Below are 14,765 nucleotides of genomic sequence, written 5' to 3'. Positions count from 1 at the left end.
TTTAACACAATTAGAGCACGATCGAATAGTTTATCCACTTCAAGCTAAAGCTAAGCAACAAACAACCACAAAAAATATCAGATACAATTAGTTACTACACATTATAAATGCAATAGATCAGTTATCTACAACTGGTAGTAACAGAAGTTTATACATATTCACATCGACTTGTGACTGTGAATACCAATTGAGTAATTGAGCTGGTATTTAATGTCAAATGTTTTTATTTTCTTCTCATAGCAGTGCTTAATGGTAATATGCACAACACGATCTTTCCGTTGTGTTCGGCGATAGTTTAATCAAGATCGGATATAAACACGCATGCCAATTGTTGAATGCTCGTGATTTATGCAATCGCACGCAGATAGGATACCTACTATTATCGAAGGCGAAAAGGTGAAAGAATTAGACGATGGCGTAAAAATCGAAACGTGGACGGGCACGTGGATAGCGGCAGCCGAATGGAAAATTATAGAGTGACTATTTTATTTTATTGCGCAGATAAAATATGTAATAACATTTGTCGTCTTATCGAAGTGCAATTGCGAGTGAAAGGCGCACGCACCACCGCATTGCAACCGTTTGCGATCGCAATTACGTTACATGACCATTGCGAACAACAATGCTTCTGCAAGTTGGTGCAGCGCCATGACAGCCGAAACGAATGGCGGAGCGTGCGCAATCGATTTAATTGGTTCCTTTTGGGATTTTATTGCTACTGCAGCAGAATGCTCACTTTTCAAGTGCTATTAGTTCGAAATCACATTAAAACTAAAAATTGTGCGGTAAATTTCTAGTTGCAGTTATTAATTAATTAATTACACAAAAACTAATTGAGATAAATTAATATTTTCTTCAAAAATCTATTCAGAATTAAATTCCGCATCAAATTATGTAAACATTTTATTGATAAAACGTTTAAATCAAAAGTTATAGACGAATTTATGTCAATTAAATAAATTTTTACCTGCCTATACTTTAATTGTTTATGACTTATGATGCAATCATACGATTTATTACTACTACAGCAAAATGCACACTTTTCAAGTACCTGCATGTGAAAATAGTTTTTTTGCCGCAATTGAATTTAGCAAAAACTAATAATCTATCAAAATCAAAGCTAAAATTGAATCCGCAATTAAAATTTCAACTTTCATTCGATTAATTTTAATTGCCTTTTGATTACATTAGCAATCAAAAGCAAAAAATACCGTCACAGATGCAATTTATTAAATGTCCGCAGTTTCTATTTCATAGCGCTGCCCGAGCCGGGATTAATTGTAATTTCCTTCGGTGGCCTTTATGAAAAGAAAGTCGATTGCAAACGGCGAAAAATGCAAGTAATAACAAACATCACAGCGACAGCATTTCGCTCAAAGACAAAATCAAATGATAATAACGGTCGTTATGGCTGGGCCGCTAATGTGATTGCCTCGATCCAGGAACTGCCAACAATGTTGCTATTCCCCAACTCTAATAATAACAATAATAAACCTGCTGAAATTTCATTTGCAATCTGAAAAACTTAATCTCGCATCTCAAATATAAAATAATAACTAAAATCTAAATGGAAATGTCGAATTTAATTCTCATCTGAGTCGCGATTTCGATTTAATCTCGAATGCAATAAATTGATAGAAAGTTGCGAATAAATAGATATGATTCTACTCAGATGTAAAACAATGCGCAATTTGAGTGAAACTTGAATTTATTTCACTGGAATGTGGATGGTAAATAAAGTCTTGTTAAACACATTCATTAATTTCGTACGTTCAACTTCCGCTTTGGTTGGCGTTTTCTACAAAACAACAATAAAACCACGCAGGAGACACACCGTCAAAGTGCGCGCGCGAGCGCACGCCCGGATGCATTAACGATTAACTCGTTAAGAGCCGACGCACGGACCGTACGCACATTGCACTCTTATTAACATTAACATCATTAACGGCGTGAAGTGCAAGGCACCCGCTGCCCACACGACCAACAAATCTCCGTTATCACTAATTAATTAACCGCCGAATCACAAAAATATCAAAAAATAAAATCAAATGACGGCAAGGATGGAAATTTCGTGTCAAAGATGAAAAAATACGATTACCTGCGAATTGGCGCACAACCAAGACTCAATCGTCCGCGCACAATTTCGCGAGAAAATCTGGCGGTGTGCGATATGTTGAAAGAGATTTTCGACGAACGTTTCGTAATAAATTTTTGTGGAACACGCGACGATAATTGCCCGCAAGCTTGCCAGATCGCTAGTTTATTTTGTCTACGGTGTCTCAAAGCAAACGAAAAAATAAAATATAATATATGCCACCACAATTCGGTATAATTTAGTTAAATTGAGGCGCGGGATGAAAATTACGAGCGTGCGGTGCATATAAAGCAAAAAATCCATTCGCGTTACAGTTATTAATTAATTACCCAAAAACTAATTAAGCTAAATTAATAATTTCTTCAAAAATCTATAAAGTATTAAATTCTGCATCTAATTATGTAAAAAATTTATTGCTAGCAAGTTTTATTCATAAGTTAGAAACAAATTTGTGTGGAGTACTCAAATTTTTACAAAATTAATTATAATTGTTTATAACTTTTGATGTTATAATCCGATCTTAATAATTTTTAAAAAATTAAACGTAGAATTTAATACAGTATCAACTACTAAAAGATTTATAAAAAAATCTTCAATAGTTTTAAAATTATTAACAAAAAACTACAACTATGACACTATAAAAATAGATCAGAACAGTTACCATCCACAACATGCAGCTGGATGCAAAGTACATTCATACACTCATTACATCGCGAGTGTGTATATTTATACAGACAAGTCGATTAGTCTAATACGACGTGCTGGAAGTCGTGTGATATTTATTTGAACAACGCGCACGTATTACAACCAAACGACTTAAATACACCGAGTTTTACACAGGCGAGTGTCAAGGAAGTCGTAGCAAAATCGATTTCGCACACGAGCATTCATCATCGCCGGTACTTACTTTATATTCGATTTTATTTTGCAACCTTTTGTGCGAAATTGCGCTTTCGCCGGCGTGCGCACGCTCGCTTACTTTCGTGCCGCGCAGTGTTTAAACAATATGAAAGAAAAAAAAACGCGAGCGCGCGAGAATTTCACGCTCGCCGTCGATGATTACACAAGATATTTAAAGAAAACAATTCCGCGTATAAATCCGCGCTGTAAATCATCGCCAGCGACGCTGCCGCCGATGATTGCACATGAATTATATTTGTTTGCATAGTTTAGCGCGCGCGAATAAATCAAACGATCCTATCGAAACGCGCGCACGACGCGCAAGTCTTATTTATGTTGCTCGGTGCGGAACAATTCAAATTAAAAATCGTGATGAATGATGATGAATCTTATAGGAAATATTCAATGTTTTACTATAAATATTCACCAAAATAAAATTTGTCGTCTATAATATAAAAATGAATTGCAAAATAACTCAACAACGCCGAGGCCAATTTGGCCAATTCTTTTATTTTTAAATGTTTGTTGAAGTTCAAGGATGGTTTTTAGGGCGAGAAAAATTCGAATAATTAGCAGAAAACCCTAAAGATAGCCCTTTTCTATAAGATAAAAGTTGGCATTGAGATTCAATCATAGTTATAGTTAAATAGTTGAATCCGAGATGGCGCGCTGAAGTGTATTATTAGTATTTCTTTATATCTATATATATAAAATTTGCGTGTCACAGTGTTTGTTTCCATACTCCTCCGAAACGGCTTTACCGATTTTACCAAATTTTATATGCGTATTCAGTAGGTCTGAGAATCGGCTAACATCTATTTTTCATACCCTAAGTGATAAGGGTTGTTCACCCTTAACTTTTTTAAATTTTTGGACAAATTCTTTTGTTTTTGTTTTTTATAATGTGGAATTAAAAATACATACAACCCTAAATTTTAGTTTTTATCACCAACCCCTATTTCTTTATAGCCATTTTAGTAATTTAATCATTTTTCATCCCGCTCAAAGAAAATTTTTATATGCGTATTCAGTAGGTCTGAGAATCGGTAACTTCATATCTGTAAGTGATAATGGTTGTTCACCCTTAATTTTTTTTAAATTTTGGTCGAAATTTTTTGTTTTTAATTTTTTAATGTGTTTTAATTAATTTTATTAAAATATACAATTTTTGGTTTCTTATCACCAACCCCAATTTTTTATAATAAGTAAGTTACTTTTTGTCTACACTAAAATTTATCTAGAAACTTGAAATAATTTATATGGCAAAACAACGTTTGCCCGGTTAACTAGTAATTAATATAAAATAAAATTGCGAATCTTACTGATAGAATTGACACATACTATGTTTAGTACAAGAGAGTAAAAACGAATAACATTTTTATTAAACACTACCGAGACAAAGTCGCGAGCAAAAGCTAGTTTAATCATAAAATGACTATTCTACACTTTCCTATGACTAAATTTAAGCAGGAAAATATTAATTAACACCAATTCAGCAGTGTGTAAATTATTTCTTATTTCTCAGCATACTAAATTTAAGTAGAAATGTGTATAATTTAAAAATACAGATCGTTTAATATGTTTTCTTGGCGTGTAGCAGCAAAAAAACCACAACTCGAGAGACAACCAGCTAAATTGATGAAATTCGTCGAAACGGCCGTTAATCAGCAGCGAACATGCCGTGATTAATGAAACGGTTTTCACACGCATCTAATTCTGTTCTACACGCTTTCACAACACCCTGCAACGACTTTTTTTTGCACCAAAAAGCCAAGCTTCCTAAAACTCTAGAAAATCAACGAATTTTCAGCAATTGAACGCGTCCCGTAGGTGTACGTAAACAAAGTAGAGCATATGACAAGCAAACACGATTTGTTTGGCAAATAAACCGAATGAAAAGTGGGCACCGCGTTGGGAAACACGACGCGCGTCATAAAATTATGAAAGAAAACACCTCATCAATGTAAAAATTTTGAGCGAAAAAAACCAACCAACGATAAAACTTAGATTTACTACAATAACATGCAAAGTGAAACTAATTCACAACGATTGAAGTCTTTCCAACAATATAAATCAAGTTGTTACCGATCGCAGAAACTCGTAGTGAATATAATCCTACTTTGCACACTTTGCACTCTACGCATTATAACACTGTTGAATTACAGCCGTAATACTCTTCGTAGAAGTCAATCTCATGATGTAATTTCGGCCGCCGGCGCTAGCACATTTTCTTTCTGCGTTTCACTACGGTGTATGTAATCTAGGTTTACACGCGTTTTAAAAAGCCTCACGTGATGATAATTAATACGGCAAACACACGTATTCCGCTGCCAGCACTAAATTATTATGACTGTGTGGAGCGCATAATGCATGCCTTTTGAGAACAGTTTAGATTCACCTTGTTTTCACCTTACAGTCGGCAATAAACGCGCGCGAAATAAAAAGAAAAAACGTATCAATTTTCAACTGCGGATAAAAACCTTGAATTGGCATTGAGGTAACATCATTAATTACCATCATAACGTATTGTGCCCGGTATTGGGTATTAATATTCACAATTACAAGATGCCTGAAGCTAGCAATCGTTTTATGCAAAATTGTTGGTATAATGTGTTTTAAAATATTAATGTAAGTGAAGGTGATTGTTGTAGAACTTGTTATGGTTATTCACAAATAACTCAAAAACTAATCGACGTAAATTAATGATTTGTTCAAAAATACATTCAGAGTTAAATTCTGTATCTATTTAAATCAACATTTTATTGATAGTAAGCTGTTATCAAAAGTTACATGACAATATATGTCAAATTAGTGAGTTTTTCAATGATGTGGTATAGTTTTTCATTAATAACTCAAAAAGTAATCAACATAAAGTAATGATTTCTTCAATAATCAATTCAGAATTAAATTCTGCTTCAATTTAAACAAACATTTTACTGATAACAGATTTTTATCAAAAGTTACACACCAATTTACCTCAAAATACTTTTTTTTTTCATAAAATCCAACTTTAATTGTTTATAACTTTTATATAACAATCTAACAAACAAAATATTTAGATGTAGAATTTCATTGAGAATGTATTATTGAAAGAATCAAACATTTTGCACAAATAGTTTCCGACTAAACGATAAATGTTGTATGCTTCTGGCGCCGGTAACATTAGCATGTAAAACACGACAAAATGCGACAAAACATTTAAATGCTGCTTAAAATTCAAGTGTCGCCCGGCGTGCTCATGTAAAAGGCCCCTAATAGACGCATTAATAACTCGCGCTGTCCCCCAATGTCACATTCAATACCGAATGTTTGTTGACACACAAAATTAATCGACGCCGCTCGCGATTGAAATATGTGTTTTCAATAAACTGAATAAACTCCAATTCACTACGGGCGCTGGCAGTGACGACCTCAGTCTTATCAGTAGATTACGCAAGCCCGATGCATCAATATTTATCAATATTTGCTGAGAGCTCACACAATCTTACTCCAGGTATTCGATGTTTATACACATATAGAAACAAAAAATGGAATATTCTGGGTGATAGATAGATTTATGTATTACTAAGACGACGCTTTGAGTAATGCCCATGCGAATGCAATGCAATGCAGAGCAACTGAAGGTGGTTGTTGGTTGTGGTTGTCTGCCTCTGCGCATTGCATGCCATTGCGCGCTCGAAGCGTCGTCTTGAGACTTGTTGTGTCTCCGCGCTATACAAGAGGATGCGTGTTCCGCGAAGCCGAAGAACTCGAAGGTCTGGTACTTACAGTCTCGGGGTTACAGCTGGCTCCGGTGGAAATAACGCATCGTGTCCGATACTCCGCACTTGCACACACACTTTTCCGACTTTTCGCACTTTCCGCACACGATCGCGACGTCGTCGTCGGCGGCGCGCACACACCGCACTCGTGGGGGCACAAAAGCGGCGGCGAGACGATGCGCGGACGTCGTGCAGTCCGGTGACGAGATACGCGCACGCACACCAACTAAGTTGCTAGCTAACATTCAGCGGCTTACAACGCGATCGCCATCAGCTCGTCGCTGCTCAGGCTCTATCCATCTCGCTTGCGGCGTGTCGATGCAGGACGCACACAATGCACACTGAGCGGCAGCGGGCGCGCACATTTGCGGCACCGCACGCCGATGGCAATATGGCGTCGGCGAGTGACTTTTGTTGCGTAGAATACGTGGCGCCATCTACCCGCTCATATACTTAACTAACCACTAGTGAATTATACACTGTGTTCCCTACTTTTCAAAACATCATAAAACTTTGCCCAATCATGAAGCAATAACTTCAAAAGTTGAATCAATATTATCATAATAATAAATTATTGTTTATATAATTTAAACAATAACAAAAACGTATTTGAATGACTGCCACAAACGCTTTTAAAATAAATCACAAACACACATTGTATTTGCGCTTTGTGTTAAGTTATGTGACCGACAAAACAAAGTCAAGTGCAGTGTCAATATAACCTCAAATGTAGATTTTTAGATTTTGCAGGAATATGAATGTATTCATATTAATTTCGCTGATTTTCTTACAAATTAACGCGATTTCTTGCTCGCGTGGTGATAACAGTGGAATATTCCGTAGCTGTCTTCGAAATTGTCACATTACAGAATGTTTAGGTGAGTTTTTCACTCAGAAACTTCAATCCACATCTACAAATTCTATTTTTATCTCTATATTTATCATAGATGATGACACGTTTCTTGATGAAGACAAAAGACCCTTTCATTTGGTTTTATTAAATTGGGGTTGTCGCGATGAGTGTAAATATACTTGCATGTGGAAGACAATTGATGACTTTAAAAGTCGAGATAATCCAATTCCACAATTTTATGGAAAAGTATAAATTTTAACAGATTTAAATTAAAGTAAATGGTTTATCACATAATAATTTGTATTTTAGTGGCCATTTGTGCGAATTCTGGGCCTACAAGAACCAGCATCAGTTTTATTCTCACTTTTAAACATTTATGTGAATTTCTCTTGCATAAAACAATTTAGAAAGAATGTGAGAAGTGACAGTCCCATGTATTGGGTGTGGCATGGATTCTGTGCAGTAAGTAATTGCAGAGTAGTAAAAATTTGAGTAAAATGTAAATTGATTGTAGGTATGTTTGAATGCATGGTTTTGGTCAACGGTGTTTCACGCGAGGGATTTTCCGTTGACGGAGTTTCTCGACTATTCGTTTGCGTTTTCAATCATGTTGATGAATTGTTATTGCATGTTTTTAAGGTGATTACAAAACTGGGGCAGAATTGGTTATAATCTTTGAAAACTGGAATATTTTATCAGTTTTCAATGATTATTTGGTTTTTTAAACTATGTTTGTGTTAGTTTTTGAATTTGATATTATTGTAGGGTGATGCGCGGCACACTGCCACGTTTTTTCAACATATTGGTAACCGCATTATTTGCAGCCTTTTACCTGAATCACATTTACTATTTGAGCGGGCCTAAATTCGACTACGGCTATAACATGGCCGTGAATATAATCGTAGGCTCCATTACCGTCTTCGGCTGGTTCGCCTGGTCTCTCTACAATCGCTTCCGGTTGCCGTACGTGTGGAAAGCCGGCCTATTCTTTGCACTCTTTGCCTTATCAACACTGCTCGAGATTGTCGATACGCCGCCATGGTTTTATCTTATTGATTGCCATGCATTGTGGCATTTTACCTCCGCGCCCATTACGTATATCATATACAGGTATAAATTCTTATATTTATTATCATTAGAAAGGTAGTGATTATTGGTTTTATTGTTGCAGTTTTATTATTGACGACTGCAAATACCTCCGGAAACAAGTGCAATATGCAGACATCGAAAACGTATCAAAAACGGATTGACACATTTTTTGATAAAGCATTTATATTTTTGTTTATTCATATTTTCAGGGAATTTATCAAGATAGATGTCCTGCATGAATCAAAAGAAAATGAGTGTTGCGTTTAGCCAGTTTTATTCCTATCAATATAGGAACTTATTACACACTTGCATTTTATTGTTATTCATATTCGTTGACTGATTTATAATCGATTTTATAACGTGTGTTGAGTTTGTAGTCTAGTATAGATTGTGTAGAAATTAAATTTCATTGTTAGTACACAAACTGTATTTTTAATTAGTATTTAATGTTACCTGTGAGCGTAGAATAACATCTGTCAGTTGTAAAACAAATAAATTTGTCTTCTTGGCTGTGTCAAAAGTCCAAAATTTTATTTGTCACTGACATGTGTGTGAATATGTGTTCGTTAATTTTGTAAAGTAAAGTAATTTGCGCCTGCAAAGCAATGCAAAATTCATGTCACATCATAAACCGCCAGTTTCACACAGAGACTCGCAACCCATCTACCTGCAATTCGGTAAATATCAGAATGATGAAATTCGCTATGAAGAATCAAGGAACAGAAACAAAACCAGCAAAGAATCACGCACTAAGCGTAATAATGCGTCGTTGTCTTCGATCTCCAGCGGCAAACGATGTCATTCGACGCCGGCAAAGCTGTACAACTCACAACATCGCAAACACAGCCGAGTCTCCACCCACGAACGGCAGATTATAACGCAGAAACTGCAGGAAATCGACGATTTGCGTGCGAAAATCTTAGAATTACAATGGGTGCTCAGCAGCCATCAGGACATGTGCTCACAATCGATGCAAAAGAAAAGCAGTTGCTTCGCATGTCTACAAAGGAGTAGCAACAGTAAAGTTGATATAGACTATTCGAAAATGACATTGGATCAGATGAGTACAGAAGTTGTGTTTAATTCAAGCCGGGAATCATTGCCAAAATTATGCACGGAAGTTGCAAAAGTAAAAAGATATCGTAAGCGTAAAAAATGCAAAAAGAAGAAAAGAGTTTGCGAAAAAAAGTCACAAACCATGCAGACAGGTAGCAAACAAGAAACAAATCCCCACAAACAACCGAAAATAACAAATACTAACACTATTGTTTTACCAGAACTATATAGTTCTAATAAGAGTTCATCTTCAGAGGAAATCATGCAACTTGCTGAAAAAATCCAAGCACAAAATAGCGAAATCACACAGATAAAGATCTCTCTTCAAGAATGTCTTGATCTGTTACGAAATAAGCAAAAAGAAGAATCACGGAGTGAATATCTTATTGAGCAACCATCAGCAAACTCAAAATCAAAGTGGGATGAATGTATCTACCTTAATTACATGCAACAGCGTAAAAATAACACACTCCCGACAGAAGTTTTCACATGCAGCACGTACGATGATAGATTCTACACTTATGTACCACCTCCACCAAAGCCTGAACCTTGTGGTTTCATTGATTGTGCAGAAGTCGCCAGACCCAGTGCTTTATTAACGGTGCGTAAAGCCGAAACATGCCAGGATAAGAGAAAAGAAAAGAAAAAATCTGGGTGTTGTGCAAAAAAGTCACAATCACAAGATCGGCGAGTTGTCATTGTTAGAACGCCAACAAAGTCGACAGTGGCGTGCACAAATACATCCTGTACGGATCTTTGTGATAACTTTCTGGACAGTTGTTATGATAATGAGTATAAAGTACCGAAAAAGTTCAGTCCGCTTCCACTGCGCTACTATCCCAAGGAACATAAAATTGTGTCCAGTGACTGCTGCCTCCCTAAATTTATCGAAACCCACCGTAAGTCAAACACGAACGGAATTTGTTTATTATTACTTTTTTATCTATATTATTATACAGAAGGTAAAAAACAAACACAAACTAAGCACGAGAAAGAAAAGAAACCGGTAGTGTCCACGCAGACAGAACAAGCGCATCCGCACATCGAAGTGTTGGGAAGGGAAGATAAAGAACGGCACAACGAAAAAGGTCGGCACGAAGAAACAGAACATCATAAAGATAAAAATCGGCATGAAGAAAGAGGACATCATAAAGATAAAGATCGACACAAAGAAAGAGAACACCGTAAAGAAAAAGGGCACTGTTCAAGTAGTGGTACCCAAAGTCATCGTCGACCAAATCCTTGCCATTGTCCTGATCGGCGTCGAAAAAATGTCTTCATGCGTTGTTTACTATGTATGTTTTGCAGGAATTTATAATATATATAAAAATAACTTAGTTTAGCTTACGATTTCGAAACGCGTTCACATGATGAGTTGCGATTTTATAGAAAATGGACGTCTTGCGCACAGCGCCAACGGAAACCGTCCTCTGGTAACACTTTAATAACGAGACATCTTCTTCAGCAGGGTCCAGATACTTTTGAACATCCGTCATCAACTGAAATAATAAGTTTATTATCAGATGCATTATAAAAAGTACAATTTTACTTACCTCATCTTCAGTAACGTTAAATATTTGAACAATCGCTGCGTATTCTGACCACATAGCTTTTCTAAACTTAACATTATGGCGCTGCGCCAGTGGTACCAACATAAACTGCCCAAACAATTTATCCCCATAACTTACACCCTGATACTGTTCAAGAAGTTGCGTGTATAAATCTTGAAAACTCTTCAGGCCATGAATTGCTTTATCAAAGTCTAAATCATCATCGTGATTACTTAAAATTTGGTTCAAACAAGTCCTTAACAAGTTTTGAATCTCTGGTAGTAAAAACAACGAGTCACTTCCAAGATATGTACATGCCAGTCGACAAAACTTATCGGTAGGGTTGATCATATTCGCCAAATCAGGAAAATATGTCTCATAGATGTAAACCCATCGTAAACAATTTGATATAATGAAATTCTGCGCTACTTCTGATATTTTCGATGGTTCATTTGAATATAACGCGATTATAGGACTGTAAATCCAGTCAAGCGGCATTATATTAGTTTGTGATACATTTAAACTTCGTACTTTTTGAAGATCTATCACATTCTATAAAGAAACAAAAAATTACAAACAAATAAATAATTTTTTAAATAAAACTTACTTGTTGTAGTCCCAAAACATCAACATAAACCTTTTGAATGTTTACAATATCCTCCAGTGCAGTTTTCAATGTATCATCATCTTGAATATTTAAATGTTTGAGTAAAACTTCACTGGGATAGAAAGTTCTACAGAATATTATGTTGGAAAATAAATATTCCACGCTGGGTTTCATTTCAGCAGTGAATATACACAGAGATTTCACTGCTACTTCATAATATAAAGATGTGTCCAATTGTTTCTGGCTGTGCACCGCCATTTTGAGAACACTCTTAATCAAATCCGCCTCCATTTTTGTGTACCAGTTTGATGTCAGATAGAAGTTATAAGAACTTTGAATGTGTTTCAAGTATAAATTTATGTTTATATGTTGTAAAAACATTAATTTCAACTAAAATCACAACATTAATAGTGGGTTTAGGTTAAGTTTTAAATTTACTTACATTTGTTGAAGTACTCTCTGCAATAAACTCCGCCATTTTGTTTACAAACGGTATACAACTTTTAGTTTGCAATACAGGCACAATGTGATCAACGGCATTCCATGCAATCGATTTAGACATCTTTAAATTGTCGCTTGATTTGAACAATTCGTAGTTATTGAGAAAATTCGATGATGATTTGATATTTTCAGTGACCATTTTGAATGTTTCGGATGTAATTAACATCTCCACTAGTTTATAAACATTTTCCCACGGCAAATGGACATTTGCAGGTTGAAATTTTAAAATAACAGTTAATAAATGAATTAAACAAGAAAGAATTTGCAATTTTCCACACTAAAATCAAAAATATCAAAATCTACATTCATTTTTAAGTATTTTGTATTTAAAACTTACAGAATACGTTGATAAATGTAAAAATTGTGTCATCCACTTAGGCAAACCACTCTCAAACAAAACTTTAACATATTCCAACACACCATGATAATTTACAACCGCAAATTGAGCCAATAAATTCAAAATGGCGGATAAATGAGTTTGAATCGTCCATGATGCATCAACATTGGTGTTTTTCACATGATAATCAATCAATTGCAAGAGAATCGGACGTAAAACTTTGAAATAATCAAGTGAAAAGCCCCAAAACGCTAAGGTTTCCCATAAACGTAGAGATTCTATTTGAAGTTTTAATCCAGCAGTGTTCAATGACAAATTTTCATTTGATAAGTACGTTGCAACAGAATCAAGTACTTTATACCTAAATAAATAAAATATTAACATAAAAAGTTAAAATAAAAGAATTTTACTTACTTGTTTACCAAATGCGACGCCATTTTGTCGTTTCTACTTGCAAGAACACGCATTAATTTGACAGCTTGAATCATTGGTGTGTTATAAGCCGTTGTTGATTGCACTAAATATAAATATAAACATTTATACACAAATTAAAAGCAATTTATTTAACTTTACCTGTTGAAAATACTTTCGGCATGAAATTACCAACAACACTCTCAATCAATCCATCAAACTCATACAATTCCCGTGCAATAAAATCAGAATCTCTTGCTAGTCTAATCAGAATATCCAAACAATTAACAATCGTTTCAATGTCACTTGGTTTGACCACATTAATAATATATCTTATTCTGATTAATATTCCACTACGAAATAAACACTTGACTAAATTCTGTTCAGCCAATTGTTGATCATTGACTGTATTATCATCAACGTCTTCATCAACAGACAACACAGGTTGTATTTTACCTAAACCAAAACCCAGCATACAATCTAAACAAGTCTCATCGATTGTATTGCAAAACAAATTCCGCATTGCTTTAATACTTGAGTTTAAAGTTGCTGGCGTGTTTTCATCCAAACAAAACCGCAAGACAAAAAATATTTGCTCGATAGGCAACTCTATAATGTGATCGTATATGCCAGACGCGTGCAGATTCAAAATGGCGGCGATTGTGTTGAGTGCAATTATCTTTTGTTGTATTACATTCGACCTGCACAATTGAAATAATTCTTGGAGAGTGTACCCAGGGCGTGCGGGTTCTTCACCGTGATGGTATAATATTCTATTTTCATCGTTGATTGATTCTTGTGTGTAAGGTAATAACCAACCACCGAAATCGAACCTTGCTTCATACTTTTCGTCCTTTTTAAGTACAGGTTTAGGCATGTCTTTCATCCATGCTAGTTTATTACCTTCTAAGAGATCAAAATTGATCCATTTATCTGAGTTTGGTTGGCTTAAAATGTCTTTAGCTGGTGATATCTCTTCGATTGATATTTCATTCTCCGGTTGGTTTTGTTCCGCAATGCTTGGTTGACGTGTTTCTACTTTAGGTTGAGTATGATGTCGTTTACTCTTTAAAAACGCGATGATTGCTGGATCTAATGTAGACATGAGTTTTTCTCTTTCTTCTAATATCTCTTCGGGTGTCATTTTGTTCATTTTTTCCAAGTTTTCAAGATGTATTTCTTCTTTTACTGATGTTATAGGTGTCATTATTTTGATTTCTTTACTTGAACAAGGTTTTGGTTGAATATTTTCAACAACTTTAATGTCTGGCATAGGATTTGATGTAGTTTCAGTATCTACAACCATTTTTGTATCATTTGATTTTAATTTTTTCATCTGTTGTGAAAATATACTCCCTTTTGCTGATGAAATACTCATGTCTCTTCTTTTAGCTTGAGGAAATCCTGTCCTTGATAATTTGAAAGCAGACATGGTGCCAGTTGGTTTTTCTCAATAATATTACCAATGTTAATGTTTTTGGAATATCTTCAAAGGTGTTATCAAGGTGTTCTTGGATTTCTTCTTGTTGGGATTGAAATTCTACAGGTTCAACTGATGCTGAAGGTTTAGATGGATCAACTAAATAATTATTTAGTATAGTTCTT

At 35.2% G+C, this 14,765-nt stretch overlaps 3 protein-coding genes across 13 annotated transcripts in view; 1 reads left to right on the top strand and 2 right to left on the bottom strand.

Moving 5' to 3' along the window:
• Positions 1 to 7,113, bottom strand: part of RhoGAP19D (Rho GTPase activating protein at 19D) — a 74,571-nt gene extending 67,458 nt beyond the window's left edge. For 8 of the 9 annotated variants that reach the window (XM_065318209.1, XM_065318212.1, XM_065318210.1 and 5 more), the window contains exon 1: positions 6,764 to 7,108. The gene's annotated coding sequence lies outside the window, so the exon portion shown is untranslated. Of the gene's footprint in view, positions 1 to 6,763 lie in introns of all 9 variants that reach the window. The other variant, XM_065318220.1, reaches the window with a different exon arrangement.
• A 333-nt stretch (positions 7,114 to 7,446) lies between these two features.
• Positions 7,447 to 11,091, top strand: PGAP3 (Per1-like protein PGAP3). 3 transcript variants are annotated; one of them, XM_065318226.1, is made up of 7 exons: positions 7,447 to 7,634; positions 7,704 to 7,855; positions 7,919 to 8,071; positions 8,124 to 8,248; positions 8,375 to 8,719; positions 8,781 to 10,653; positions 10,714 to 11,091. In XM_065318226.1, the coding sequence occupies exons 1-6, from the start codon at positions 7,511 to 7,513 to the stop codon at positions 8,857 to 8,859; spliced, it is 978 nt and encodes a 325-aa protein (XP_065174298.1). In that variant the 5' UTR covers positions 7,447 to 7,510; the 3' UTR covers positions 8,860 to 10,653; positions 10,714 to 11,091. The 3 variants fall into 3 exon arrangements, with proteins under 3 accessions (XP_065174298.1, XP_065174297.1, XP_065174296.1); XM_065318225.1 differs by lacking the exons at positions 7,447 to 7,634; positions 7,704 to 7,855; positions 7,919 to 8,071; positions 8,124 to 8,248; positions 8,375 to 8,719 and having other exon boundaries at positions 8,863 to 10,653; positions 10,717 to 11,091; XM_065318224.1 differs by lacking the exons at positions 7,447 to 7,634; positions 7,704 to 7,855; positions 7,919 to 8,071; positions 8,124 to 8,248; positions 8,375 to 8,719 and having other exon boundaries at positions 8,863 to 10,653.
• On the bottom strand, positions 10,659 to 14,729 carry LOC135804358 (RNA polymerase II-associated protein 1). The gene is made up of 8 exons (XM_065318222.1): positions 13,323 to 14,729; positions 13,164 to 13,266; positions 12,750 to 13,110; positions 12,354 to 12,689; positions 11,912 to 12,301; positions 11,308 to 11,856; positions 11,103 to 11,253; positions 10,659 to 11,045 (listed from the first exon to the last, which is right to left on the bottom strand). Exons 1-8 carry the CDS (start codon positions 14,590 to 14,592, stop codon positions 11,032 to 11,034), a joined length of 3,174 nt encoding a protein of 1,057 aa, XP_065174294.1. The 5' UTR covers positions 14,593 to 14,729; the 3' UTR covers positions 10,659 to 11,031.
• Between the last annotated feature and the right edge of the window lie 36 nt (positions 14,730 to 14,765).

This window comes from Atheta coriaria, unplaced genomic scaffold (assembly GCF_025399875.1).
Source record: "Atheta coriaria isolate IRGN ID8LTWV9N9 unplaced genomic scaffold, Caltech_Dcor_3.1 hic_scaffold_3_pilon, whole genome shotgun sequence".
Classification (NCBI taxonomy): Eukaryota; Metazoa; Arthropoda; class Insecta; order Coleoptera; family Staphylinidae; genus Dalotia; species Dalotia coriaria.
The sequence above is the reverse complement of the archived record's forward strand: the minus strand, read 5'-3'. Positions and strand labels throughout refer to the sequence as shown.

Bases quoted from the DNA above. Each gene is read 5' to 3' on its own strand.
- PGAP3 (XM_065318224.1), top strand. From the start codon at position 9,315: ATGTCACATCATAAACCGCCAGTTTCACACAGAGACTCGCAACCCATC. The intron at 10,654-10,713 runs GTAAGTCAAACA...ATTATTATACAG, and splicing joins TAAATTTATCGAAACCCACC to AAGGTAAAAAACAAACACAA.
- LOC135804358 (XM_065318222.1), bottom strand. From the start codon at position 14,592: ATGTCTGCTTTCAAATTATCAAGGACAGGATTTCCTCAAGCTAAAAGA. The intron at 11,857-11,911 runs GTAAGTTTTATT...GTTTCTTTATAG, and splicing joins ATGTTTTGGGACTACAACAA to AATGTGATAGATCTTCAAAA. The intron at 11,254-11,307 runs GTAAGTAAAATT...TTATTATTTCAG, and splicing joins TTAACGTTACTGAAGATGAG to TTGATGACGGATGTTCAAAA.